The sequence below is a fragment of the Monodelphis domestica genome, chromosome 7 (assembly GCF_027887165.1).
Source record: "Monodelphis domestica isolate mMonDom1 chromosome 7, mMonDom1.pri, whole genome shotgun sequence".
Lineage (NCBI taxonomy): Eukaryota > Metazoa > Chordata > Mammalia > Didelphimorphia > Didelphidae > Monodelphis > Monodelphis domestica.
The window spans coordinates 7,897,192-7,925,086 of record NC_077233.1 but is presented as its reverse complement, the minus strand read 5'-3'; the positions used below and the strand labels follow the sequence as shown (position 1 = coordinate 7,925,086).

At 49.8% G+C, this 27,895-nt stretch overlaps 1 protein-coding gene and 1 gene segment (V, D, J or C); one reads left to right on the top strand and one right to left on the bottom strand.

Annotated features, from left to right (window-relative positions):
• STARD3NL (STARD3 N-terminal like) overlaps window positions 1-3,834 on the top strand; it is a 50,265-nt gene extending 46,431 nt beyond the window's left edge. For 2 of the 4 annotated variants that reach the window (XM_056804147.1, XM_007500624.2), the window contains 2 exons: window positions 885-986; window positions 1,730-2,609. In XM_056804147.1, coding sequence (XP_056660125.1) covers window positions 885-986; window positions 1,730-1,965 — 338 coding nt within the window. In that variant the 3' untranslated portion in view covers window positions 1,966-2,609. The other 2 variants (XM_056804145.1, XM_056804144.1) reach the window with 2 other exon arrangements.
• A 4,618-nt stretch (window positions 3,835-8,452) lies between these two features.
• Window positions 8,453-24,021, bottom strand: TRGC (T cell receptor gamma constant). The segment is given in 4 exon segments: window positions 8,453-8,864; window positions 11,346-11,402; window positions 14,881-15,207; window positions 22,185-24,021. Coding segments are annotated over 4 exon segments (600 nt in total).
• Between the last annotated feature and the right edge of the window lie 3,874 nt (window positions 24,022-27,895).

The window sequence follows — 27,895 nt, the reverse complement described above, 5'->3', positions numbered from 1 at the left end:
GAAGGGCCCTTTTCCCTCCCTGGGACCCCGCCGGGGCCCCTTCTGTCCAGGACGCAGTGCCGTTCTCATGAAGTGCTGAGGAGGGGCCAGGAGCCTCGGAGCCCCGTGCCACAGCCTGGGAATGCAGCGTCCCAGGATGGTAAATAAAGTGTGAGAGAGGGACGCTCCCGGGACACACTTCCCGGGAGCTCTCTGTGCGCATTTCCAGGGCATTTTACGGTAAAAGAGTGGAATTAAAGTATAAGGAAGAGCTCCGCATGTGGGCGAGTCCCCTGGAGAAAGCCCAGGACTCGGGCCCGCCACCTTCTGTGACTGTGTTCGGAGTCGTCGTGCACAGACTCCGTAGGTGGTTTTCAGCCAGTCGGACGAGGGAGATGCCAGGAGACAAGCCTGCAGCCAAGAGGCAGAGAAACAGACGCAGGGCCCACAGCAGAGAAGGAGGCATCCCTCTCTTAGCCTGGCATTTGGTGATGCCATCCTTGATGCCAGGCATGTGGCATGGTGCCAGGGCTTTCTGGGGGCTCTCGAAGGCACTGGGAGCACCATGATGTCCTTACTGGGAGGCTGGGTCCAGATGTGGCTTCTTGCTTGTTCCATGTGATTGGTTGGATCGGGTGGTCCCCATTACTCGCCATCAAGGTACCAGGTATGACTGGTTCAGGTGTTTGTCTTTCAGGAGAGGCAGCATGTCCGTCATCTTCTGGTAGAAGCCATTTGTTTGGGGAGAAGCAGGACATCCTCACATAGGTCCTGAGGGAAGGAAGAGCCTGGCGGCATCCCTGGGTGCCCCCTTCTGTACCTGTGGGCCTGTGTGCCAGGCGCCTCCCTCCTCTGTGCACCCGGCCCACCATGGCACACTGATGCCCGGGCTTCTTGTTTTCTAGGACGTCTGCTGGTCCAGGACGCTTCGGAGAGGGCAGCCCTCATACAGCCACCTGGGGGGCTCTCAGACGGGCAGTTCTATTCCCCACCTGAATCGGAAGCAGGTAAGAATGGGCATCTGGGTGGTGTGGTGTGGTTGCCTCCCTCCTGCCCCCCCATCTGCCCCTCAAGGGGGATCTCAGCCCCTCTGCCAGCTCTGGCATGCTCTCAGGTCCCCCAAGGAGGGAAGGAGGGGGCTCTGGTGGGTTCCTGAGGGGTTCTGGCTAGGCTGAGGCTCAGGGTCCCAGGGGACTTAGGAGGAGGCGACTAGTCCAGCCTGACCTGGATGGGAGAAGCCCCAGGGTTCAGCTTGACCTCAGGGAGCCCCAGGGACTGCTTGGGCTTTGCTCCTGCTGCCACCTGGTGGAATTTGGGGGGCACTTGTGTTACTGGGGGAGGCAGCCAGGTGAGTGAATCCCACAGCTCTTGGTCCTCCTGGCCTCTGGAGTTCACAGGCCAGGAAACATGATCAAAGGGAACTGGATGGTCTCATCTGCAGTCTGGAGAGGAGGTGTCTGGAGCAGGCACCTGGCTGTCCTTGGGCTCTCGGTGCCGGTGCAGCCTCACCGGGGAGCAGGAGTGCCTGGTTCGCAAGCGAGGGCCCCCTTTGCCCCTGAGGGACCGATTCGGGGCAGTCTAGTTAAGTGAACCTGGAGAAGGCGACTGTGGGAAACTCGAGGGTCTTTTTCCCCAAAGCCGCAGCACATTCCTCTTCCGATCTGTGTGATGTGAGCCCCGGACAGAGGGGACATGCTCAGCTCCTGTAATCGGACAGGCCGGATGAGCTCTTTTTCCCGCTGGGTTTCAGAGACTGTAGGATGCCTTCAGCCCCAAAAGAGAGAGAGCGAGAGACCTTTGGGCAGAGGAAGAGAGGAACGTTGTCCCCTGGGACCTTGGTCTGACTGCTGTGAGGCAACAGCCTCTGTTACCATGGAAACGGATTCATCATCTCCCCCAGCTCAGCATCCCTCCGTTCTGAGCCTTCTTAGGATGCTCCTGGGAAAACAGAGTCTGGTGCAGAAACCTTTGTGCCCACGGGTGTAGACCTTCCAGGGCAGTCTTGAGCCCCATCACAGCAGCCCTGTGGGTGGAGGAGCTGCTGGGCTTTCTTTGGAGCAGCCTACAGGTGCTGGAAAATGGCTCCTGGGTTTGGGGGATAAAGCATTTGTTGGAGCCAGACGAGGTGAGCATTGCTGAACGGGCTTGAATCCTGGGGGCCGGTGGTGTTTCCTTAAAGACCGGCATTCAGAGCAGAGCCCGAGACCCTCTGGGACAGCATCTGGGACATGGATTCCCCTCCCTGGGTGCTGTGCAGGGTTCTTTTAAACCCTGACTTCACACAAAGATGCCAGTGCCAAGCTGAGGCCCAGGACTCTCAGCCACCCTAGGGCGTGTGGCCTGGTACCTGCCTCCTCCTAACCTGCCTCGTGGAGCTGGTAGAAACTGGTTTCATCAGGACGAATGTGTGCGCCTGACCCAGACACAGAGATGTTGGCAGCTTGCGTGTGCCCTCGTGCGCCTGTGTGCCCATCCAGGCCAAGGAGAGGGTGGCTGGATGAATGTTCATTGGCAAGTCTTGGTCTTGGAGCTCCTTCTGGCTCCCCAGGGAAGCTCGGCCTGTTTGGTTCAGTAAAAGCTGGGCTTTCTCCGTCCTCTCGTTTTCATGTTTATCTCCCCGTGGACCTTGGGACAAAGGAGAAGAGGGGAAGGCAAGGGATGTCCAGCAAAGCCCCAGCCCCTCTGTGGACCCTCCGTGGCCCGGTCGTCTCCTCCAGAGGGAAGGGAAGGCATCCCGGTGGTGCCAGGGTCATCGGCAGCAATGCTGGGAATCCTGAGCTCTTGGGCCCTCCAGTGCGGCAGAGCTGAGAACCAGGTGGGGGCAGAAAGGGGATGGGATGGCCAAGCCTAGGCACACGGGGGAGACTCGGATGAGCTGATGGCGGAGGAGAGAAGGAAAATGGGAGAAAGACCAGGAGCAGCGCAGCCCCTCCGTGCTGGGAGGACAAGGCGCAGGCCATCACCACTTCCTTTTCTAGTGACTTCAACTTCCTGAGCCTCCGTGTTTCCATCTGTAAAATGGGGGTAATCCTGGCCCCTGGCTCCCAGGGATGGGGGGGTGGTTCCCATATGTGAAGCCATTACAACCCCAAAGCTCTGTGTAGACGCAGCCGGCGGGATTCCTAAGAGGAGAGAAGCCCTGCTCTGGCCCTCTGGATTTCCCGCTGTTTTCCTGGGTCCTGGCTTCAGAGCTGCAGGGCCCTGGGGGCCTGGGCAGGGGATCCGGCCGGAGGAGGGGCTTATCATGCTCTTCCGCCGACCTCTTTCCTGTCTCCTGTGCAGGTTCTGACGAGGAATCTGAGGAAAAACAGGACAGCGAGAAGCCGGTCCTGTCGCTGTGAAAGTAAGTGGTGGGGGGGGGGGGGCGGGGGGCGGCTTAGCTTTTCTCCCAGTACACCCTCCGCCCCCCGCCCCCCCTGTAGTTCGTCACGGAAGGTGTGGGGACAGGACGGGGATGACTCCCTCTGACACTCCGTCCTTGTGCCTTTGCAGTGTGAAAGCCCACGTGGTGGCTGGAGTCCTGGAGGAAGAGCAGGGGCTGTCTCCGGGCTGCCGGGACCAGGTGACCGTGACCACGTGACCACGCACTGACCTGCTAATCAAGAATTAATTTATTGCCCTCCCCGCCCCCTCCTCTTGTCAGCCTGCCCGACGTCTCCGCCCCCCTCCGGGTAGTCCCGCCCCCTCATCCACCTCCGAGGCAGGTGGGTGCTGCTTCCCCTTCTCCCTGCGGATGGTTCTGCCTGTCTCGTGGGTTTACTTTGTATTTCTTTTTTAAAGACGTGTCCCGCGTGTTTGTACACCCGCGTGAGCCCTTTGTACAGTCCCGACACGTGAATAAAAGGCAGCCTGCCAGCCCGGCCGCTTCCCTTCTGTGCCTTCTCCCACTTCCCAGCCAGGCGGCGCCGAGGCGATGGGGCCAGGGCGGAGGGGGCGCCCCTGTCTCGGAGTAGAGGAGCCCCCGCCCAGCACAGCCCCTTCTCTGCAGCTCGACCCCGGTCAGAGAGGCTCATTGGGCAGCCCGACGTGGGACTGGAACTGGGCTCTTCCCCTCTGCCTCTTCTTGGCCTCTCCCTGCCTTGGAGAACTGACCCAATGGGGGATCCTGCAGGGCGTCTGCCCATTTCTCTTCCCGCACAGCCAAGGCTCTCCTTGCATTCACTGGCCCCACGCGCCTTCCTCTTCTAGTGGTCACTGCTGGGCTCCCCAGAGGGCCCGAGAACTAGCCCCTTGTCCCCTCCCCAACAAGCCCAACTGGACAGGGAAAGGCAGCAGTCAGCAGGGTAGTGTGGCCGCTTTGTGAGTGAGGGTGCCCGTGAGTACCTGTGTGTGTGAGGGTGCCCGTGTGCCTCCATGTGTGTGGGGGTGCCCATATGTGTGTCCTTGAGTGTGTGGGGGTGCCCATGTTGTGTCCTTGAGTGTGTGTCCTCGAGTGTGAGTACCCATGTGTGTGAGGGTGCCTGTGTGTCCTGATGTGTGTGTCCTTGAGTGTGAGTGCCCATGTGTGTGTCCTGGAGTGTGAGTACCCATGTGTGAGGGTGCCTGTGTGTCCCCATGTGTGTGAGGGTGCCCATGTGTGTGTCCTTGAGTGTGAGTGCCCATATGTGAGGGCGCCTATGTGTCGTCGAGTGTGAGTACCCGTGTGTGTGTCCTTGAGTTGAGTGCCCATGTGTGAGGGTGCCTGTGTGTGTGTCCTCGAGTGTGAGTACCCATGTGTGAGGGTGCCCATGTGTCTGTGAGGGTGCCTGTGTGAGTCCCCAAGGTGGCAGAGGGGAAGAGCCTGGGGTGCCAGGGGCCACGCGTGTGCCCGCTCTGCCCTTTAGCTGGTGCGGATAGAACGTGGCTGATGCGTGTGAGCTGAAGTCAGGGGATCACTGCGGCGGCAGAGAAAGGGGGAAGCTGGCGGTCAGTGAGCGAGAGGACTTGCGCCGAGACTGCCTGTCGGCCGACCGTGTGGCCTTCTGTGCCCAGAGGCTGAGCTGCGGCTCTCCCCAGACGGCTGGTCGTCCGGGTCTCCCTGGTCTTGTGCCTGTGGGGGGACAGAAGGGGAGGCCGTCCTGCAAGGGGGGAGCAAGCCACCTGCAGCCACCGGGCTTGGCCAGGCTGGAGGCTGCCGCTTATCTCCCTCTGTGAGGTGCAGCCCTCGTTGTGGTTTAACTGACGCTGGTTTGTCACCCCACGGCCGGCCCTGTCACCCGTCCCCAGCCAGCAGAGGCTGCTGTGACGTGAGCATTTTCCACCAGCCCCCCTTCCCCCCTATTGCAAAGACCAACAAAGGCCCAGGATATGCACATCTGCCGCTGCCCCCCGGAAGCCTCAGTGAACCCCGAGATGGTGGGGGGGCAGGAGGGAGTGTGAGAAAGGAGACTTGCTGGCCAGCTGAAAACAATGTTCGTTTTGCTTTCAGCACCCGCTTGGTAATTTTGTTAGAGCTCCCTCGTCTCCCATCTTAGAACCAATACTAAGGATTGATTCCCCAGCCGGAGAGCAGCAAGGGCTGGGAGGATGGTTGAGGTAAAGTGACTTGCTCAGGGACACACTGCTAGGGAGTGTCCCAGGCCAGATTGGAACCCAGGACCTCCTGTCTCCAGACCAAGTCCACTAACCACTGAGCCACCCAGCTGCCCCTCCATAAAGGTCTGTTCCTTTGCTGTCATTCATCAGAGAGGATCTCTCCCCAACAAGAAAGGGAGAAATGGGTAGAAGCAAGCTGGGCACCCTCAGGACCACCAGCCAGCAGGTTTCTGATCAGATAAAACGATTGTCTTTCTTTCCATCCCCCCACCACCCCTTTAAGAATAAATGGGAGCGGGGAGGGGGGTCTCCAAAGGAGGCGCTTCTGGTCCCCGGGCGTCCTTGGGATCCTTGCCTCCCCTTTGCTCCTCCTAACCTGCTAATGAAGAACGCCCGGGGCCATTGGATTCCTCCCTCATGGCCAAGCACCCCCAGTGTGGAAGCTGCCCGTCCACCCCAGCAGCTACCACCCAAGAAGCAAGAATTCCAGCTTGGCAGCACTCGGGGCACTGTGACCCCAGGGAGAGAACGAACAAGGAGGTGAGCCAGGAGGACTGAGCAGTGAGTGAGGGGGGCTTCCTTCTCCGACCCCGAGAGCACCCACGGGGGACCCCAAGACTTCTATGGGTCTCTGCATGGGCGTCCCCACAAGCATTCTCTACCCCCCTTTCCACCCTTTAATCGGACAGCTGAGAAGTCTGCTCTACCTCCATGTGAGCGTGACTCCACTTTCCCAAAGCCCGTGGAGACGCGGGCAGCTAGGGATGGGGCTAAGGACCCGCGGACAATTCTCTCCATCCTCCCCGTCCTTGGATGCCAAAATGCCAAAGCAAAGGCATTTCGGGACTGTTCCGTTACTGGAGCCCCCAAGACTTCAGGTTGACTTGGCCAAATTCACACCTGTGACTTCCTCGTATACCCAAAGCAAAGCGTCTGTTGCCTCAGCCGCATTCCCCCACCTTCAAAATACGAACAGGGGTGACTGTGGTCTGGCCTTGAGTGATGTTCCCAAACCACAGAACACTTCGAGTGCCAGCCTCCATCATAACCCACCGGATTTTGTCCAAGGATCTCTGTCTTGGTGAAAAGATCATCACTTAACAGATAAATCAAGTCTAGCAGGCTCGTTAATTTAGAGCAGGGAGGGAGTGATGATCTGCTCATCTGAGCCCCTCCCCTTTTGACAGATGAGTAAACTGAGGCCCGATGGTTAAAGTAACTAGAGGATCATAAGGTAATCAACTTAGAGCCAGAAGGAAGCATAAAAGTTGCTTTGCCCAATCCTTTCACTTTGTAGATGAGGAAACTGAGGCCCAACGTGATTAGGCTCATACAGTCCTCATCTGGAGCTGGAAGGGTCCTGGGAGGCCATCTAGCTCCCCTCTCATTTTAGAGATGTCAAATGACTTGTCCCAGGTCACCCCGATGAGAAGCAGCAGAGCTCATTTGGCTCCATTCCAAAGCAGGCGCCATTTTGAAAGGAAGCCCATCCTCATTGCAATTTCCTATTAGGAATTTAAGGAAATGCAACTAAACCCCTACACTGGGGAGGGAGGGAAACTGTATCCTAAAGCTGGGGACTTCCACCATCCATGAAAGAAGCCACCAGTGGAGCTGAGCAACTCGATGGTAGAGTGGATAAAGGGTTAGACCTGGAAAAAGGAAGACCATGGTTCAAATTCTACCTGAAGACTTCTTAGCTGTGTGACTGAGCAAGTCACTTACCACTCTCTACCTTGGTTTCCTATTTGTAAAACAGGGACGATAATAACAGCACCTACCTCACAGGGTTGTTAGGATAAATTGAGGTGATAGACTGCTGTTGTTACTCCTATCAGCTCCTTTAGGCTTGGTCCAGGTGTACGCTGTGATCAGGCTGGCTAAAGGCTGGTTTGCCCAGACTTGGAGTTTTCTCCATTATTCTGCAGTCCTGTGACCCAGGCCCCCTCGATGTTCTTCATACAAGACCCTCCATCTCCAGAGCGGCCATTTTCTCTGGCACGTCCCATGCCTAGAATGCCGTCCCTCCTCATTCTTTCAGGTTCCAGTAAAATCCCACCTTCTCCAAAAAGCTTTTCCTGATCCCCCTGAATTCTAGTGCCTTCCCTCCAAGATCTTCTCCCATTCATGCTGCTTCTGCCTTCTGGAATATGTGAGCTTCTTCCCTTGGTATCCTCCCCACTTGGCACGGTGGCTGGCACAGAGTAGGCACTGAATATATATTCACTGATTGTATATCATTGGCTCCTGGCTTTCTCGCTGGCACCCTTTGGAAATTGAGAAGGAAAGTCCCTCCCTTGTTCCCCTGGCAGTGCCCAGATGGACACCAAATGAGCGGGCACCCTGATTGATACAGGTGGGCAAGAGGAAGAAAACCCATCGTGAGGGGCCATTGCAGCCGACTCCCAGGTCTGATTTCTTCCTGAACATGGTACAGGAAAGAGTGGTAGACTTGAAACAAGGAAGACATGAGTTCAAACTCCACCCCTGCCACTTGCTGGCTGTGAGTGAGTCATTGATATTCTGGGAGTCTCTGTTTCTTCATCTAATTCTATGTATTTTTTTGTTTATGTATATAATTTAAAAATATATATTATTATTGTTTTATTTTATATTTTATGTTTGTATATGTATGCATTATTTATTCATATTAATTTATATGATTTATTTTTATATTTATGTCTATAAACTTTATTTAATTTATATATATTCGCTTTTTTATTTAACAGCAAAACCCCCAAACCTGCTGGTTTTGAAAAGGAACAAATTTAAAGAGCTATTTTTGCTAGATCCTTTAAACAATGAGTATCTCTCTTCTCAAATTGGAGCGCGTTATCCCTGTATGGCTCCCTTGCCGGGCTGTTGTGAGACTCCAAGGCTATAATAATGTGTGTCGAGTGCTCCCCATTGGAGACCTTCTGGCCAGGTCACACTAAAAGCACGGACACAGAAAAGAGGGAGCTTCAGTGACTTTTATTGGGGAAAAGGCCATCAGGAAGAGGGGAACATAGATATCTAAAGCAAAGCACCCAAACAACCTGCTTCTTCCAACCTGAGGTTTCCTGTTTGTCCAGCAGAAAAGAGCCTGATGGGCATTTTGCAAGTTACAGTAAATGCCGTTGCTAAGTGAAAGAGAAATGATGAGAGCCGAGGATATGACCACTGTCTATCTCGTGCAGAAAACAAAATGGAAGGTGTAGACCAACCCTCTCGGAGGGCTGCTCAGCATGCCTACTTTGCCCCTGGGCTCTTGACCACTCTCTTCTGGTACAGGAAGAAGAGGATAACAGCAAAGTAGGTTATACTTTTCATAAGCAGGATGGTGTAGGTGTAATAGGCTGACATGTTGGCAAAATGTAGCTCCACGAGACCTAAAAGGAGAGAGCCTGGTTAGTGCCACATGGCCCTTTGAGGGACAGAAGAGCAAGGCTTTGGGAGCAGAAGCTAGAGAACCTGGGCTTCCGGCAGGGATAGCACCAAAAATGAAAATGAGCCCCAAAGGAGATGGAGAGAGCAGGATTGCTAGTGCATTTGCTCAGGACTTTTCTGTAAGATATTATTGCCCTGCACTCCCCTAGAAGCTTCCAACAGTATAATAATAATAAATAATATTTATAGCATGAACTATGTATGTTTTCATATACTATAACTATGTAGTTATTTATTATTATTAATAATACTGAATTGGGTCTTGCTTCTCCCAGATCTGCTAGGGAATTCTGGCCAAGTTACTTAACCTCTGTCCATCTCAATTTCTTCATCTGTAAAATGGAGATGATAATAATAGTACCTACCTCCCAGGGTGGTTGTATGGACCAAATAAGATAATAATTATGACATGCTTAGCACAATACCTGGCACATGGTTATTATTCTGAGAAGGGGCCCCTAGACTCACCAGCCTGCCCAAGGAGACCAGGATCCCCAAATGGTTAAGAACCTTGATCTGCATCATCCTCACCAAACAGCAACCCAGCCTTTGCCAGAAGACACCCCCCACCCCCCAGTGAAGGTGAACCCACTGCCTCCCAATGGGAGAATACTCCAGACAATCTAAGCTTTCAGTTCTCGGAGCTTGTAAGTTAGTAGACAGGGACACAAGTGATGAGCAAAGAGCCCTGATCCAGGGTCTGAAGACCTCAAGTTTCCTCTGCACGTCGTAGCATATGACCCCAGCTACCTCTAACTCTTCTGAACCTTAGTTTCTATGTCATAAAATGGGAATAATGATACTTGTGCTTCTCACTTTGTAGAATTATTGCAAGAAATCAGAAATCTACAAAGCACTATGGAAAGGTAAGTTATCCTTCTCAGAGACACAGAGAAGTGGCACATGCCCTTAAGACAGATTCGTCCAGAGTTGGCATGGGGTTATGCCATTAATTTGTGCATGGAATTGCCCCTGAAATCCTGTTCTTTTCTGCATGAAAGAACTGTGGTTCAGGGCAGAGGGGTCAAGCGTGTGGCCTGTAGTCCACAGCACTTCCCAGTGCCTCCCAAGCCAGGTTAAAAGAGAATTGAGAAATATTTGACTAAATTAAAATTCCATGAAATTGCATTTTAAAACTAAGTCACTGTGTCACCCACAGGGGTCCCCCCGCCCCATCCCTTTGAGTTTGACCCCTCAGGTCTTGGGTTTTGAAGAAGACGGCGCTGCAAGTGGGAAGCCTTCATTTCTGGCGCTGGTCTTGCCAGGTCTCTAGCTGGTGACCACGCCCAGGGCTTCAGCCAACTTCCTCATCTCTCGTCAGGGGCTTTCTTGTCTCTTGGTGATTATTGTGGGAACCTCTCTGGACTAAAGCTTGGAAAACCCATTGGAAAGCTGAAAGTACAATAGGAACGGGGGGCATTTCTATGGCTCTCATCAGCAGTCAGCTCCAGATTGTAGCTAGAGGTATGCTCCCACCAAGAACCAAACGGGGCCCTCGTGCCTGTGCAGAGCCCACATTGGCCAAAAGCTTAGGTTGCTCCTGAGCCATTTTCTGTGGAAACTCATTCTGTGATGGTGCTGCACAGCTAAATCCCAGCCTGTCCCTGGGCCTGCTTCTTCAACTGGAAAATGAGGGTTTGGGCTCAGTTGACCCCTAAAATCCCTTCCAGCCCTAAAGATCTATGATCTCATGACTTACCTGATGTGACAGATTGCTAAATGGTGGAACGGATTGGACTCCTTCCACCACTGTCCCACAAATGCCTGATTCTTTTTCACATTAGATTTAGATCTGGGAGGGACCCGTTCGACATCCTACAGTCTGCCCTCTCAGTTTGCAGATGAGGAAACAGAACGAACGAGTAAGGGTTAAAAAATGCTTTCTGAAAAACAACCTTGTGAGAAAAGGTGTTATTATCCCCATTATACAGATGAGGAAACTGAGTCACTTGGCTAGCATCCAGTAAATGTCCAGGATATGAACAAAGGCTTTTTCTGCCTGCAAGCCCAATATTTCCTCCACTGAACTCATTGTTTACAGATGATGAAGCTGAGACTCAGAGGCTTTGGTGCATTGGCCATCATTCCACACCATGGTTGACCAAGACCTCAGGGGATCCTCAGAAAAAGGTCTGGGATGGATTCCTTCCTAGCAAGCACCTCTCCCAGGCTCCCACCAACCCCAAGCTTGCAAGCTTTTGGACCCCTGAAGCCCTACACCTCTGGGTCTGTCCGGCCGGATGGTGACAGGGAGGAGGTGTCTTTCCATAGACAAACCAGCCATCCCAGATTCTCAGCAGGCAGGGTTGGGCGTCTTTCTTTGGACTCTGGGAAGCTTCCGCTCCTCCAATCTCTGTGAGTCAAACATTGAACCTGAGTCAAAAATACTGTCGACTTGGAAAAGGGACTCGCGGGAAGCTTACCTTTGGTCTTAGCTGAAGTATCCCTGCAGATTCTTGGGGAAGTCTCTTTGGAGAAAACTAGAAGAAGGAGAAAAACAAGAGCTTTTCATCTAGCATCAGGCAGGCATGGCTGCAAAGAGACAGACAGCCACCCGGAGGACGCTACGGAGGCTGCCGACATAAACGCCTCTTCTATTCCCATTCCTTCGTTCTTTGTGCTCGCTGCCTTTGCCGGTCAGCACATGGAAGTGGTGATGTTCCAGCAGGAAACATCCCAGACAAACTGATATCTCCTCCAGGGGCCTTGTGTGCTTAGCTGAATGGGTAGCTGTTCTGACTGCTTGGACCAAAGAACATGCATTTCTTTAGAGAATGATAGTCAATCAATAAACATTTATTAAATGCCTAATGTATACAAGCACACCTAGTCCAGCAGAGCCAAGAAGACTCATCTTCCAAGTTCAAAGGTGACCTCAGACACTCACTAGATGTGGGGCCCTGGACATTGAACAGAAAAACTACGTCTATTTTAATGGAGTTGCTCTCTCTGTCATTCTACATATCTCACTTTGTGCACTTGACAACACGGTTTGGAGAAGGGGTCTCGATGTCACTGGGTGGCCAAGGGGGCTATGGATAAAAGAACTGGAACCCCAGTGATGTGGCCCACTCCTACAGGCGAAGAAGCCAAGGCTGCAAAGGACCGAGCCAGGATCTGAACCTGAGGTTCCCCGACGTCAAATCTCGCCTCCTTCCCGTTGCACCTACTGCGCGCCCCTCCTGGGTGCGAATGGGATTTTGTGTCACTACCCTTGGACAGTGGGGAGTGGGAGGCAGGCAAGAATGGAGGAGAAATGACGACAGGAAGCCGGGGCCGGGGCTGACTCAGTGTGAGCTTCCACCCTAAAGCCGGGGCTTCGGCTGGTGACCTACCAAGCTCGGCCCCAGCAACTTTGACCAACTTCAGCCAAGTGTGAATTTCCCCTGAATTGCTCGGTTTAACAGGAAGTGGCTCAAGACCTTTTTGTCAGCCAGTTCACCGCAGTGACAAACAAGGCGCTCTCAAGAGCGACCTGCCCTCCGCTCCCTTTATCGGGGCTCTCAGAACTGGTTTCCTTGTTGGTTTTGAGCTGCACGTCTAAGAGAAAACACCAGCACTGTGAAACCCAGAGCAGCAACGCTCGGGAAAGGTGACTCACTAGAGCCGAGCTAGGGTTCGGGGAAGTGGCCTGCCCTGTCCCTCCCCTTTCTGGGTATCCCCCTGAAGCCCTCTGCCTCTGGCCCTTCCCCGGGGCTCGTGGGCCGTGTCCATGCAGAGAGAGCCTTTGGGTTCATGCTATGGACTGACCAACAACCAGACAAAACGGAACTGCCTAGGATTGTAGACGTGGCCTCAAGCTCACTCTAGCAACAGAATGAAGAGCAGATGTGAGATTTATTCAGGCAAAAAGACAAATCCCAGCCTTCAGGGGGCCCATTGAGGTCAAAGGACTTGAGCAGCATCAGTGGTCCATCTTGTCTCCCTCCCCTCCCTTTGCAGCCATGAAAACATAGCACGAGGAGGCATCATGGGGAGACTGTCGGAAATACTTTTTAAAATAAGGTTTCAGATATGGAAAGGGGATCTACCACTGGAAGGGACCTCAGGCTCACTTGATCCACACACTCCCATTTTACAGATGTAAAAACAGAGGCCCAGAGAATAGAAATGAGTTGTGTCGAGCAGCTTAGGCAGTGACAGAGGTGGGATTTGAACTCAGATCTTCTGATCCCAGACCCTGGGGGCTTTCCACTCCACTATCTTATCCCTTCTAAGGAATTTCCAGATTCAGTAGATAGTTTCTAGTCTTCCCACCCCTTCATGCCTAGAGATTTGTCCACTAAATCATTTGTCCAAATTTGACCCAACGCAGCTAGAGTAGAGACAAAAAATCAGGCTATCTGCCATGGCTAAGCTACTGCCAGATCTGCTTAGAGAATGGACAGTTTTACTGATGCCCTTATCCTAAGGCCACGTTAGCTTCCCAATGTAACCTCACTTGGGTAGGACCCTGCCCCATGACAGGAGCTAGCATCCATACGGAGGTTTTAAAACACTTTACATACATGTGTTTGCATGTGTCTAACACATGTATCTTCACAAAACTTGTATGAAGTAGAGACTAGTATCAGCCCCATTTTATGGGTAAGAAAACTGAGGCTAAGAGCTGAAGGGACTTGCTCAGAGCCACACAACTTCTACATGAATAGATGATTCTAATGGGAACTTGGGAAACTCTTTATACTCCCTGCTCATCTCCTGCATAGGACAGACTTCCAGGTTGGGCCAGTTTAATGCTGACCTCTGAGGTGGTGAGATGAGCCATTGGCCAGTCAATGGGCACTTACAAAGCATCTACCATGAGCTGTCACTGGCCTGGGCACCAGAGATGAGAGAGGCCAAAGCGAGGCTCATTTAGCTGAGAAGCGACCGTGAAAACTGGTATTTTGTAGATGATACCAAAGAAATGCTCAGTTTGGCAGATCACCTACGGGGAATGGGGCAGCTCGAACTGATCGGAGATAATGTGTGTTCTGCACCCTGAGGACTCATAGGACCTTGCCTTTGCCTGTCTCCCAAAGCTCGCCAAAACCCAGCGGGGAGGGCAGCATCCTGGCCCCACCAGTTTGATGTGAGATCCTTTCGTTGAGCTTGTAGACCACATGACAGGATTTATTCTAACATCTCGGGAGCCTTAGATGTCTCTGCTTTTCTCTTAGTGGTGTGGCAGAATGGAAGATGAAGCTCATGTTAAAAGTAGGGGAAAAGCGTTCGACGTGCCCATCGACAGAAAGCAAGGAAGGCTTGGTGAAAGGCACAATTCTAAGATGAACAGAATAACTCGCTTTGATCCGGCGCTCTGGTTCGCCCATGCCTGTCAGTGTAACTGGCCCAATTCTGTCTGGTCCATTCCATCTGGTTCCTGACCAGGTGGCTTATCTGTATATCTGTTTTATATACTCTCTTTCTTTTCATCTATATGTGTATGTGTCTCATCTCTCTCTCTCTCTCTCTCTCTCTCTCTCTCTCTCTCTCTCTCTCTCTCTCTCTCTCACTGTCTCTCTCTTTCTCTGTCTGTCTCTCCTCTCTCTCCCTCTCTCCCCATCTCTCTTTTTGTTTCTCTGTCTCTCTCCCTCTTTTTCCATCTCTCTCTCATCTCTTCTTTCTCTCTGTCTGTCTCTCCATCTTGCTGTTTCTGTGTCTCTCCCCCTCTTTGTCTCTCTTTCCATCTCCCTCTCTCCTCTCTTCTCTGTCTCTCTCTCCCTCTCTATTTTTTCTTTCTTACTTCCCCAGTTAAAATATGGACTTTGGGAAGGCAAGGACTTTCCATTTTTAATTTGCCTCCCCAGTGCTTAGATGTGCCTGCCATTCAATAAGTACTTAATACATGTTTGACCACGAGTTGACTTTGGGAGGCTGGGCACGCCTTTTCCTGGCATAGGACCGGTTCCTGATCCTATTGATGGAAGGCCCTTCAGTGTCCCCATACGAGAAGCTGAGGATCTCAGTACCTACCTTTTTCCCTGACTGAAGAAATAGAAAATGCCTTCGGTTCCATGCCCAAGTCCTCGTGCTGGTAGAAGTAGGTGAGGTTTTTCCGCAAGACGTCTTCCTTCACTGTCAGCCAGCTGACCTGGGAGTAGGAATTTCCACCCCCGGTGATCGGTCCAAACTGGGCATCCAGAGGCTGTGAGTTCCCATCTTCTTTCCAATATGTTTTAACGACATTGGGGAAAAAATCCTCCAGGAGGCAAATGTAGGTCCCAGATTGTTTCTGCTTTATCTCCTCTGACGTCGGGAGGAAAAAGATGGGCTTTGGTGGCTTTTTTTTGAAAGCAGATTCTGGGGAGAAAACGGGAGAATCCAAAGGAGATAATTATCAGAAAACTAAACGGCTAATGTGGTGCAAGTCAATAACAGGCCTGAACTTCAGTACTGTTGAGGACCAGGAGGGATACCTCTTAGCTTCCCCCCGCCCCATATCAATTTTACATTCACCGAATTTCGGAGTTGCAAAGGCCGTTTGTGCTCATCATTGGAAAATAAATCCCTCCATATCACACCCAGATGATCATCCAACCATTGGTTAAAGATACCCACTGAGCTGGAACAACCTCCAGGAAGTGATGCAGAGGGAGAGGAGCAGAACCAGGAGAACATTGTGCACAGAGACTGATACACTGTGGTATAATCGAGCGTAATGGACTTCTCCATTAGTGGCGGTGTAATGTCCCTGCAGGGATCTAGGAGAAAAAAACACTATTCATAAGCAAAGGATAAACTATGGGAGTGGAAACACCGAGGAAAAGCAACTGCCTGACTACAGAGGTTGAGGGGACATGACAGAGGAGAGACTCTAAATGAACACTCTAATGCAAATATTATCAACAAAGCAATGGGTTCAAATCAAGAAAACATGGAATGCCCAGTGGATTTACGCGTCGGCTATGGGGGGTGGGGGGGGGAGGAAAAGAAAATGATCTATGTCTTTAACGAATAATGCTTGGAAATGATCAAATAAAATATATTAAAAAAAATAAAGATACCCACTGAGGAGGGAGCCATTACTCCTTTAAAAAAAAACAAACCTTAGAGCAGCAAGATCTAGACAATGGAGGTTAAGTGACTTGCCTAGGGTCACACAGCTAGGAAGTATTGGAAGGCCAAATTTTTGAACCCAGGGCTCCCATCTCCAGGCCTGTCTCTCTCTCCACTGAGCCTCCTAGTTGCGCCCTGAGCCACTGCTTCTGGGGGCGGCTCCTTCCACTTGGGGATGCCTTGTGATGTTAGGGACAGCTTTTTTTAAAGTCCCCACAATATTTTAATAAACAAAATAAGTATAAGTAAATAACAAATGAAGTCAGCCCCATCTTTAAGAGTAGATATGAAACATAACCCACTAAGATGAATTCATTTCATTGTTGGGAAAATAAAATACAGTTCATAGAGCTCATGAAGTCCACTTTACATTCATTATTGAAGTTCTTTTTCTACAGCACATAATTTGTAATAATCTTTGAGAAGTAAAGAGCATTCATTCAGCAAAAACACATAAAAATCCAACTATTAGCCAAGCGGGTAATGTAGGTACAATAAGGTTATGAGGTATGTTAGGAGCAACTACACATCTGATTTTAATGTTCAACATTGTTCCCTTTAAACTTTGTGATTCTCTAATATGACCGTTTGAGTGTTATGAAGCGTGAAGACATTCTTTTTTTTTTTTAAACCCTCACCTTCCATCTTGGAGTCAATATTGTGTATTGGCTCCAAGACAGAAGAGTGGCAAGGGCTAGGCCATGAGGGTCAAGTGACTTGCCCAGGGTCACACAGCTGGGAAGGATCTGAGGCCAGATTTGAACCCAGGACCTCCCATCTCTAGGCCTGGCTCTCCATCCATTGAGCCACCCAGCTGCCCCCGTGAAGACATTTCTTTCACTTTCTATGAAATCTGTGGGACTTCTGCTGTTTAAACACACACAAGTATTTGCACATTAAATAAGAAAATCAGATAAATCACAGCCATACTCCTTATGTTGTATGAGATGTATTTTTAAATGGTCTAGTTACCTTTTTCAAAAGTTTACGTTATTACATGACACGCCCCAAAGACTAAATTATTCTTCAATTTTATTTTGAACTCACAAAGGGAAGCAAAAAAGACGCCTGGACAGAGAAAGGTGATTCTTTGGCTAGATCTGACGAGCTTTAAGTAGATCCATTCTACATTTCCCCTCAAAGCGGTGAGCACAGCAGGACGTTTGTCTTTCTAAAGAAGTCGGACATATGTGTGGAGCACAGCTGAGCCTGAGGACATTAAATTGGTTGGAGCAGCTTTCTTGTAACGAGTAGAAATTTTCCTCATTCCAACCTAGTTCTGCTCTCGTAGGTCAAACAGCAAAGCAGGAGGAAGCCCTCTTCCAGGGGGCTGTTTAAAAGCCCCCCAAGCTGTGACCACCTGATCTCTGGATATTCGGCCCCTTTGATGCTACGGCGCGCTGCCTGGGATACGTGGACTTTGGGGTGGGGGATAGTCTTCAGAATGGCCGCTCTGGGAGTTTCTCTTAGATTGTTTTCCTCTGGGTAACGCCGAGGAGCTACAGTTTTCTCTACAGACCTGCTTCTCTTACCACCCGATTTAGAGGCTTTTATACAGTATCGAACACTTAGTATCCAAGTTGTAGCCGAGGCCATGATGCTGTATCAAAGGGGATTTCACGTCAGTGTTCACGGAAGGGAGTCAGATGGGAATTTTTGCCTTTGCACCAATTCTCAAGACTCCTGGCCGGTTTCCAGGTTGACATCTTTTCTTCACCAGAAAGTCATCCGCTCACACAGGAATAGATTCCGCCGCACTCTTACAAAAGCCGCAGTCAGGTTTTAAACTTGGAAAGCAGCAAAGCAATGATCCACTGCATGCAAAAGACGCTTCTAAGCTTCCAAGGTTGACTTCTGTTGCTGAAGGGGCCTTTTTTGTTCCTTTTGTTCTTTTTAAGCAATTCTTTTCCAGAGATGGGGTTGACGTGATCACCTCGTATAGCTTTATCTCACATAGCAATCCGTGCCCTGACCGGTAACAGTGCGCTCTCGGGCCTTGTCCAGGACATTTAATAGAAATGATCTTATTTTTTCTCAAACTGGCTTTGCCTTCTGGCATCATCGAAGCCTCCCGTTCAGAGGATTCCACCTGATTTTTCATGCCTTTTTCTTGGTGGAACCTACCTAATGATTGGGATTTCTTCGTATGCTGCATCCTTCCACTCCTGGTAGATTTAATCATTTCATTCCCATCCCCAACCCGCATTATGGTTTTGTCTATCCAGTTGGCAACAGGATGGTGCCCGATCCCTCCTAATGATAACTTACACTGGAAATGACGAACTGCGAAGAGCCTGATGGAGCAGATGCTCCAAGAGCTTCTTGTAAGAATGGACTGTCATTAGGGAGGAATGAGGGCATCTTATGGAGCTGCGGCCAGAAGGGGAGACACCAGCCGGCCTTTCACTCATATTTCACCAAGTTCTTCCACTAAGGGCCTGCTCTGATGTTTCGTTATGTTCTGGGAGGGATCCGGCTTCTCAAGGCTTGTGCCAACGGGTCACAATCGTATGATCCTCCAGGACGGGCACCAAAAGGCCGGCAAGCTGTTTGGTGAAGCTCCTGCTAAGCTGAGGACTTGGCGGTGGGGAAGAGGGCTCTGGACACCCCTGATACTATTTAGAAGCCGAGGAGGGAGTGGGAACTGGGACTCTGAGAGGCAGCTGACCCAAAGGAAAGGGATAGAAGCCAGAAAGTACTGAAGAATGATCAAACATCAACAACTAGACCTTAAAATGGAAACTGAGATCGCAAAGAGAAATCGAATTTAGAGCTAAATGATCTGATAAATTAGAGGGAAAAGGCCAACAGCTTTGGAGAATTCTTTCAGATTCTTCCCATTTGAACTGCCAATGGGTAAGGAAAGCAGTCATGTAGTTCAGAAGGGCCAGCTCGCCATTGTGAAACTCAGATGAAAATGGCCCCGGGACACGCTTCACAAAGTAAAACACGTGTGAATTTGGTTTTCTAAGTCAATATGTGGCCCACAGAGATCTTTGAGTTTTCCACCACAGATGCAGGCTATGCAGTATTTTTAAAAAATAATTTATCAGAAAGTATTCATGACTGAAGTCTTGTTTCTTCTTTTCTAAATCAAATCAGCAAAGGAAGATAACTATCATTCTTCTAGGCCTTGTTAATGAGGGTACGTCAGCCTAATCATTAACATTAGCCATTTAGCCTAATCCTGCAATTTGATAGGTGAAGAAACTGAGGTTTAACAAGGGAAATTAGTTGTCCAAGGTCACATAGCAAATAGAAGAAACAATTCACAATATAGTTTGTTTTTGTCTGATTCCAAATGAAGCCATACCTTGCGATTTACACAGAAACAACAAAGCCCTTACTGCTCATTCCTAATCTGACCCATAGAAGCTAATGCCACCATGTCTTCAGCAATCAGAAATCAAGTGTGACCATTTTCTCTGCATTCAATGCTATTTTTTCTGCTTCTGAGGTTTGAATCTAGTTAATGCTAAACACGGAAACAGCAACAGCAAATCGACCCGTTTCCCCAGCCTTCCCCTGACATCATAGAGTTGTGTACAATGAAAAGCCATATGGAAGTCAAAGGAGATCAGTTCACAAAATGTAGATTTCGATTTAGTTTTTACCCAGAGGATTGCATCAGTTTCTTTTGCCAATATTTCTAATGAAATAATGAAAATTAGTGAATAGACACAGTAAAGTGCAACAGACGCTCTAGAGCCTGATCCTTCACTGGGTGCGCCCATTCCCCCAGAACAAAGAGATTCCCCCTTTCCCACTCATTTCAGCCATACCCTCACATCTACCCTCTGGAAAATAGCCCAATCAGGAGCTGGGGGTTTTGCTTCCCCAGTCGGGCCAAGCCTCCCTTTATACCTTCAATTCCTAGAAACTGAGGGAAGAGCAATTGAAAGCCTCACCTGCCACGATAAGCTTCGTTCCTTCACCAAAGACTTTCGCTCCCACGATGGAGCAGCCAGCTACTGAAACCAGCTAAGGAGCTTTGTCTCCCTCAGTCAGTGAGAGACTCGAGGCACACCGCAGGCAAAGCGGGCTACGAGTTCTTGGATTTTAATGGTCTGGAGATTCTCCATAAACGGACTCTGTCTCGGCCATGTTTCCAATTCCCATGAGTTCTCCAGCTCATGTACTGGGGGGTTTCTTGGTAAACGTCTCTTTCCTTCCTTCTCTTTTTACCCTCATTGCTCCTCTCACAATACACCTTTTGGCTTCATGCCAGCTTTTGTCACTTATTTGACGGGTCAGGGTGCCCAGAAGGAAACCAGGTGTCCATCACAGTGAATGTCCAGACCACCCAGACCTCAGGGACTTGGGAAAAGTCATTCAACATAATCTCCTTCCAAGTGGTCGAGTCAGCCCTGGAGTGACTATGACCTGGGCGCCATTTTGTTTCTTTTTGGCACATTAGACACATCTCCATTTGAAGTTAGGTTGTCTGTGAAGCCTCCAGGGAGTCCCTGCTGTTTATGTAAACATGAGAATCCGTGTGATAGACACTGAAAAGAGTTTGGGACCTAAAGCTGAAGAGTCTGCAGTTGAGATTCTGCCTTTGACACTGAGTGTGTGACTTTGGACAAGTCACTATTTCTTTAAGCCTCAGTATTCCCATCTGTAGAGTGGGGATTGTAGACAGCATTTCTGTATCAAACGAGATGCTAGGTGTAAAGTGCTTTGTACACGGGAAGATTTGCCTACATAAAAGTCGGCTTTCTTGGTATTATCATGGAATCAGGCCTGGAAAGGATCTTAGTGATTGTCTAGACCAGAACTTCTTAACATTTGTGTGTTCTGGAGCCCTTTAGCAGCAGTTTGGTGAAGTCTATGGGCTACTTCTTGGGGTCTTGCTTTTAATGCATGCAATGTATAGGAGTACAAGGAAAGTAAGTGCATTGACGTGCAATTCAGTGTGCGTGCGTATGCGTAGCTCTGTCTCTGTCTGTCTGTCTGTCTGCCTGTCTCCATAATATGTATATTACAAGAATCTGGAACCCTCTGGCTCTGGCCCCATTGCTCCATTTTAGAGATGAGCTAATGGAGGTACCCAGAGAGTTCGACTACATAAAATCACCCAGAAGGAAGTAAGTGACAGCATTGTGATTTGAACCCAGGGCCCCGGAGCTTCAGCAGTCTTTAGAGTATGTCTGCGAGGCTCCTATTAATGATCACACCTGATTACCAAAATCTGAAGCTGGGCCGGCCCTTTTAAGTCACCGTCACAGACTCCCTGAATTTTCTGGTTTGAAGGAACCTCACTGCCCCTCTGGGCTGGAGGGCTGCCAAACCATGGCTCCAGCCCACCATCTCTACCTGCTCTTGGATGGCCTTTACGTTTAAGCCAGGGTCCCCATTAATTCCCATGATAACCCAACCATTCCTTGGTGACATCTAGGGAAGGGGAGGGACCTGGCCTACTTCAGGGCAGCACTCATGAGGACGTCTGTCCCCATCTCTGGCCTCCATTACTCTCTTTATGACCACTCCCCATCCTAGTTCTGCCCCCTGGGCCTGATCAGAACATGTGTGATCCGGGGGCAGCTGGGTGGCCCAGTGGATGGAGAGCCAGGCCCAGAGATGGGAGGGCCTGGGTTCAAATCTGGCCTGAGACACTTCCCAGCTGTGTGATCCTGGGCAAGTCACTTGACCCCCATTGCCTATCCCTGACCACTCTTCTGCCTTGGAGCCAATACACAGTATTGACTCCAAGATGGAAGGTAAGAGTTTAAAAAAATAATAGAGAACATGTGTGATCCCTCTGGAATACTCATGGAAGAAGCCCTGCTTTTACTGATCCCTGGCGTTTCCTTACTACAACAGCATCTCCCACAAGCAGTCGGAGAGCACAGTGAAGTCAGAGGGTCAGGAGGAGCCCACGAGGTTGTTCTGACCCTCAGACAGAGGGTTTTATCAGGCACGTTTGTGAAAATAAGAGAGGACATGGGCAGCAATAGCACAGAAACAGCTGGTGATGAGGCAGCCTCTCCCTTGAGCCTTGGTCTATTGCCACTCACTCCCTTCTCTCCAGCCAGAACGAAATGATTCCTGCTCTCTGGCCAACGGCAGTCGAAGAGCCTCAGCTGCCCCACTAGAGAGTCACCCGCTTTACTCACAGACATTCAGTGGCCCCAGTTCTCTGTCCCCCCCTCCCCAAATGAAGCAAGCTTCTCTGTTAGTGGGATTATGGGAAACAGATGAAACACAGTGGAAACACTTACCGGTTACGATGAGCCGCGTCCCCTCCCCGAAGACTTTAACACGTCCCACCGTGCAGCAGCCAGCTACAAAAACCATCTAAGGAGCTCCCATGCAGCCAGAGTCAGTACCAAAGCACGCTGTGGGGCCAAAGGGCTTATCACTGTGGCCGTTTCCCTTTTCTGTCTATTCTCTGCCAAACCTCAGCCTCGTTTTCAATGAACCCTAGCTGTCCAACCTACACATTCTCACGGAATCTTTATACAGTCGCTTCCTTTCCTCCTTTATTCTCTCATTCTTCCACTCAAAATCCTCATTCCAGCGCCACCAAATGTTCCTAATTCGGTTGCTTATTGAGCACAATTGCAGGGTACTTAGGGGAAATGCCCATTTTGGGGGAACCTGAAGAACCTTGGAGGTGGAGCTTTTTAAACCTTCATTTTGTGTGTGTCAAGAAACTAACACCTGAGCTGGGGTAGCTCCGAGGGGAGACAGGAGTTCAAACTTGGGTTCAAATCTGGCCTCAGACACTTCTCAGCTGTGTGACCCTGGGCAAGTCACTTAACCCCAGTTACCTAGATCTTACAGTTCTGATACTTAGTATTGATTCTAAGATGGAAGGTAAGGGTTAAAAAAGGAAAAAAGAAAACAGCAATAAAGATGCAGCTCTTAGAGAAGAAAATCCAGCTACATTGTCCTTCCAGCCATTCCCTGCGGTGACTTGGATTGGGTGGCCAGGGCTTATCACCAAATTTCACACAGGTGTCACGGTTCTCCATTTGGGCTTTAGATTGACCCCGAATGTTCTGGAGAATCCTTGGAGTGTAACATTAGCATCTACCCAGGAGAGGGAAGGTGATGTCAATGGAAAAAGCCTTCGAGGTCCTGAGTTAGGAAAGACCCTGATTCAAATCCTGCCTGCAAGATACTGGCTATGTGACTGTGGGCAAACCCACCTACCCTTCTAAGACTTAGTTTCCTCATCTGAAAAAGGAACAATAAAGAAGAAAGAGGACAAAAGCAGGAGGAGCCTAAAGGACAATGGCTACGGGGTGGCGATGAGCAAATGCAATATTGTATTTGAAGCGTTTCTCCCAGCTCGTCCAGGTTTTCTCTACAAGTTCATTTTGAGAGAAGGGAGAGCAAGAAAGGGATTCTCTGGCCCGACTCCCTTGTTTTCTAGTCGAGGTAGTTGGGAGCCAGAGAACAGCCACGTGACGTGCCCCCCATCTCACCAGAATGACCTTTGAACAGAAACGACCTTTGCAAGATTTTGTTCAGCATTTCCACGCCTGGCACCGTCCAGCCTTGGGGATGCGAAGCTTGGCGACGGGGTTGTCCTGGAACATCCTGCCACACTGAGTCTGCTTCCCGAGCCAAGCATGATGTCTGAGCCCTTTACGAATCTCCAACCCCGAGAGCCTCCAAAGACATGCACTGGAGCTGCCCTTTGCTCCTCCGTGTCTGCTCGAGGACTTTCCATTCATTGACTATCTAAGTGACCTGTTTTCAGCGTGTGTCCTGGGAGCCCTGGGGGTCCCCGCGGCTGTTTCTTACGAAGATGTTCTCATTTCCAAAAGGATAAACGATGGGTAGAACCCACAGATGAAATCCATTCTTTGGAGGCAGAATCCTCACTCATTTCTCGGGAGTGGCTGGAAGGCGAGGGTCGCTCTGGCTTTATCGGTTGATTTAGCCCTTCACTGTCACCCACTCCAAGCTCATTTCTTGCACCCTTACAGCACGTTGAACACTGAACTGAGATCGGGGTTCTCAACGTGAATGTTCCTTCTGCTGCTGCCTCAGTCACCCTTATTTGGCTTTTTCCAGGTCTAAGGAACCTTGCCTGCTCTTCCCTTGTGGCCTAGACAACCCGTTGCCTTTGGGGGTTCTGATGGGCCTAAGCAAAACAGAAGAGCAAATAAAGCCACGAGGCAATATAAGCTGGAATGGAATCCTCTGGTGGGACATTTGTGACTACCCGCCTGAACAGCCTAACCCTGGGCTGCGCAGACTCCCCCTGCCTGAGCCCTGCATTCCCAATGGGAGGCTTTGACCAAGGAGCCCAAAGCTCACCTCAGACGTCTTAATGGCCAACAGCTATCGCCATGTAATTATCAGCTAGACTATAAGCCCAGCAAGGGCAGGCACTATTTGGGATGTTTCTTTTGGGTGTCTCTTCTCAGCTCCTGGCACTCTGCCTGGCACATAGGGAACCTTCAAAGGGTTCTTTGATGAATCATGGTGCCTTGGGAATTAAGTATAAAGACAACCGGACAAGCGGTCAGAGGGGGTGGGTAATCATGGAGCACAAGTGATTTATTGGCAAGAGAGCTCAAGAGAACGGGCCTGTGGGCTCCCCAGTGGGTCCAAAGACCTTGAGAGAACATAATGCAAATTTGCATCTGCAAAAGAAATGAATCAAGTAAGCCTCGAGGTCCAATGGTTATAGCAAAGACAAGTGAGCGAGATTCGAATCCCACGTGGTTTCCTTTTGGAGGAAGGTTTCGGGGCTTCCCAAGTTGGGGAGGGGAAGGAGCACGTTTCAGGGGGCTCAATTCAGACAATGAAAAGGTGGTGATTCGTTGCATCCATCTGCAGGTCTGACAAGAGATGGTTCATTTAATCTGGTTTCTCATGAATGAACAACAAGATGGCAGAGAGTACGACGTCGGTATTCCCAAGACAGAATGGGACGGGCCTTTCTGATTCTCACTAACCTAATTGCCTTGAACGAGGTCTTCGTTTTGTGCCATCACAGCTGGGTCATTATTCGGGTCATTGCTCCAAACTCCAAACCCTGTGACGGGCTGAAGTCCTCAAATCAAAGCCAACTGAGTTGCCTCAATCCATTTTTTCAGAATTGATGGTGCCAACACCCATGCAATGTCCTTCTCCGAACTTCCTTTCTTTTTACCAGCAGAATTAAAAGCAGATCCACGGAGGGAACAGCCCGAACCCGATGACCCGCTTAACACCCTTCAGAACCTGGCGGGAAGGCTACAGGGAGAAATGTGGGCCAAAGAGAAGGCATGAGATTAAGCCGGGCGCAAATGGAGAGATGGGGATCTCCACCAGTGGCAGTGGCGGCCACATTCCTGCCATCCCAGAGCTTTCAGATGGTGTCAGTGCCTCAATCCACCAGGGCAGCTGGAGTGGCCCTTTCCATTGGTCATTTGGTCTCACCCAAACAGCCCAAAGTTTCTGCCCTCTTCCAGAAGAGCCCGTGACAGACAGATGCCTCTGAATGACACTGCCGGATGCCTTGAACAGACCGTTCAGACACTCTGGTTTTTGTTCTCTTTTTGGAGCTGCAGGTCATAGACTAGGGAGACCAGAGAGCCTGTATAGTCACCTCCAGCCACAGAGCAAGTCAGGATCCACATTGGAAATCTGTCTCCCAATGCCTCATTCAGCTGCCCACCAATGCTGATGTGATTCTTTGGCTTGGAAGCCAAGGGTGCAGGCCCGAGAGGTGGGAGAGGCACCCCTGAGCCTTGGGGACACCCTCGATCTATTGTAACTGGGGCCCTGCTGCTGATCCCACACATCTCCTCACCTTGAAGATGAGGGTGCCGCTCCACAGCCCTTCCCTCTCCCTCCTTCCTTCCCTGGGCTGTTTAGAGATGGGCACGAAGGGCTACAGAAGGGGGGACTGCCCGCCCCTCCCAGCATGCACAAGCCAGTTGCTGTCTCTCTGCTGAGCTTCTTCGATCCTGTACAGAAATCTCTGCCTCATGTTGGAAACCCAATATGAGCTTCTCGTAAGAATAGACTATCATTAGGGAGGAATGAGGGCATCTTAATGGAGCTGCGGCCAGAAGGGGAGACACCAGTCGGCCTTTCACTCATATTTCACCAAGTTCTTCCACTAAGGGCCTGCTCTGATGTTTCGTTATGTTCTGGGAGGGATCCGGCTTCTCAAGGCTTGTGCCAATGGGTCACAATCGTATGATCCTCCAGGTCGGGCACCAAAAGGCCGGCAAGCTGTTTGGTGAAGCTCCTGCTAAGCTGAGGACTTGGCGGTGGGGAAGAGGGCTCGGGACACCCCTGATACTATTTAGAAGCCGAAGAGGGAGTGGGAACTGGGACTCTGAGAGGCAGCTGACCCAAAGGAAAGGGATAGAAGCCAGAAAGTACTGAAGAATGATCAAACATCAACAACTAGACCTTAAAATGGAAACTGAGATCGCAAAGAGAAATCGAATTTAGAGCTAAATGATCTGATAAATTAGAGGGGAAAGGCCAACAGCTTTGGAGAATTCTTTCAGATTCTTCCCATTTGAACTGCCAATGGGTAAGGAAAGCAGTCATGTAGTCCAGAAGGGCCAGCTCGCCATTGTGAAACTCATGGGTGCTCACTAACCCAGATGAAAATGGCCCCGGGACACTTCACAAAGTAAAACGTGTGTGAATTTGGTTTTCTAAGTCAATATGTGATCCACAGAGATCTTTGAGTTTTCCACCACAGATGCAGGCTATGCAGAATTTTTAAAAAATAATTTATCAGAAAGTATTCACGACCAATGTAACTAAAATCAGAAGGGAAACAACAAACTGGGAAAAAATCTTCATAGAAACCTCTGACAAAGGTTTAATTACTCAAATTTATAAAGAGCTAAATCAACTGTTCAAAAAATCAACCCATTTTCCAATTGATAAATGGGCAAGGGACATGGATAGGCAGTTTTCAGATAAAGAAATCAAAACTATTAACAAGCACATGAAGAAGTGTTCTAAATCTCTTATAATCAGAGAGATGCAAATCAAAACAACTCTGAGGTATCACCTCACACCTAGCAGATTGGCTAACATGACAGCAAAGGAAAGTAATGGATGCTGGAGGGGATGTGGCAAAGTCGGACATTAATGCACTGCTGGTGGAGTTGTGAATTGATCCAATCATTCTGGAGGGCAATTTGGAACTATGCCCAAAGGGCGATAAAAGACTGTCTGCCCTTTGACCCAGCCATAGCACTGCTGAGTTTGTACCCCAAAGAGATAATAAGGAAAAAGACTTGTACAAGAATATTCATAGCTATGCCCTTTGTGGTGGCAAAAAATTGGAAAATGAGAGGATGTCCTTCAATTGGGGAATGGCTGAGCAAATTGTGGTATATGTTGGTGATGGAATACTATTGTGCTAAAAGGAATAATAAAGTGGAGGAATTCCATGGAGACTGGAACGACTCCAGGAAGTGATGCAGAGCGAGAGGAGCAGAACCAGGAGAACATTGTACACAGAGACTAATACACTGTGGTATAATCGAAGGTGATGGACTTCTCCATTAGTGGCGGTGTAATGTCCCTGAACAATTTGCAGGGATCTAGGAGAAAAAAACACTATTCATAAGCAAAGGATAAACTGTGGGAGTGGAAACACCGAGAAAAAGTAAGTGCCTGAACACAGCGGTTGACGGGACATGACAGAGGAGAGACTCTAAATGAACACTCTAATGCAAATATTATCAATATAGCAATGGGTTCAAATCAAGAAAACATGGAATGCCCAGTGGATTTAAGCGTCGGGTATGGGGGGTGGGGGGAGGAAAAGAAAATGATCTATGTCTTTAATGAATAATGCTTGGAAATGATCAAATAAAATATATTTAAAAAAAAAGAAAGTATTCATGACTGAAGTCTTATTTTTTCTTTTCTAAATCAAATCAGCAAAGGAAGATAACTATCATTCTTTTAGGCCTTGTTAATGAGGGTACTTCAGCCTAATCATTAA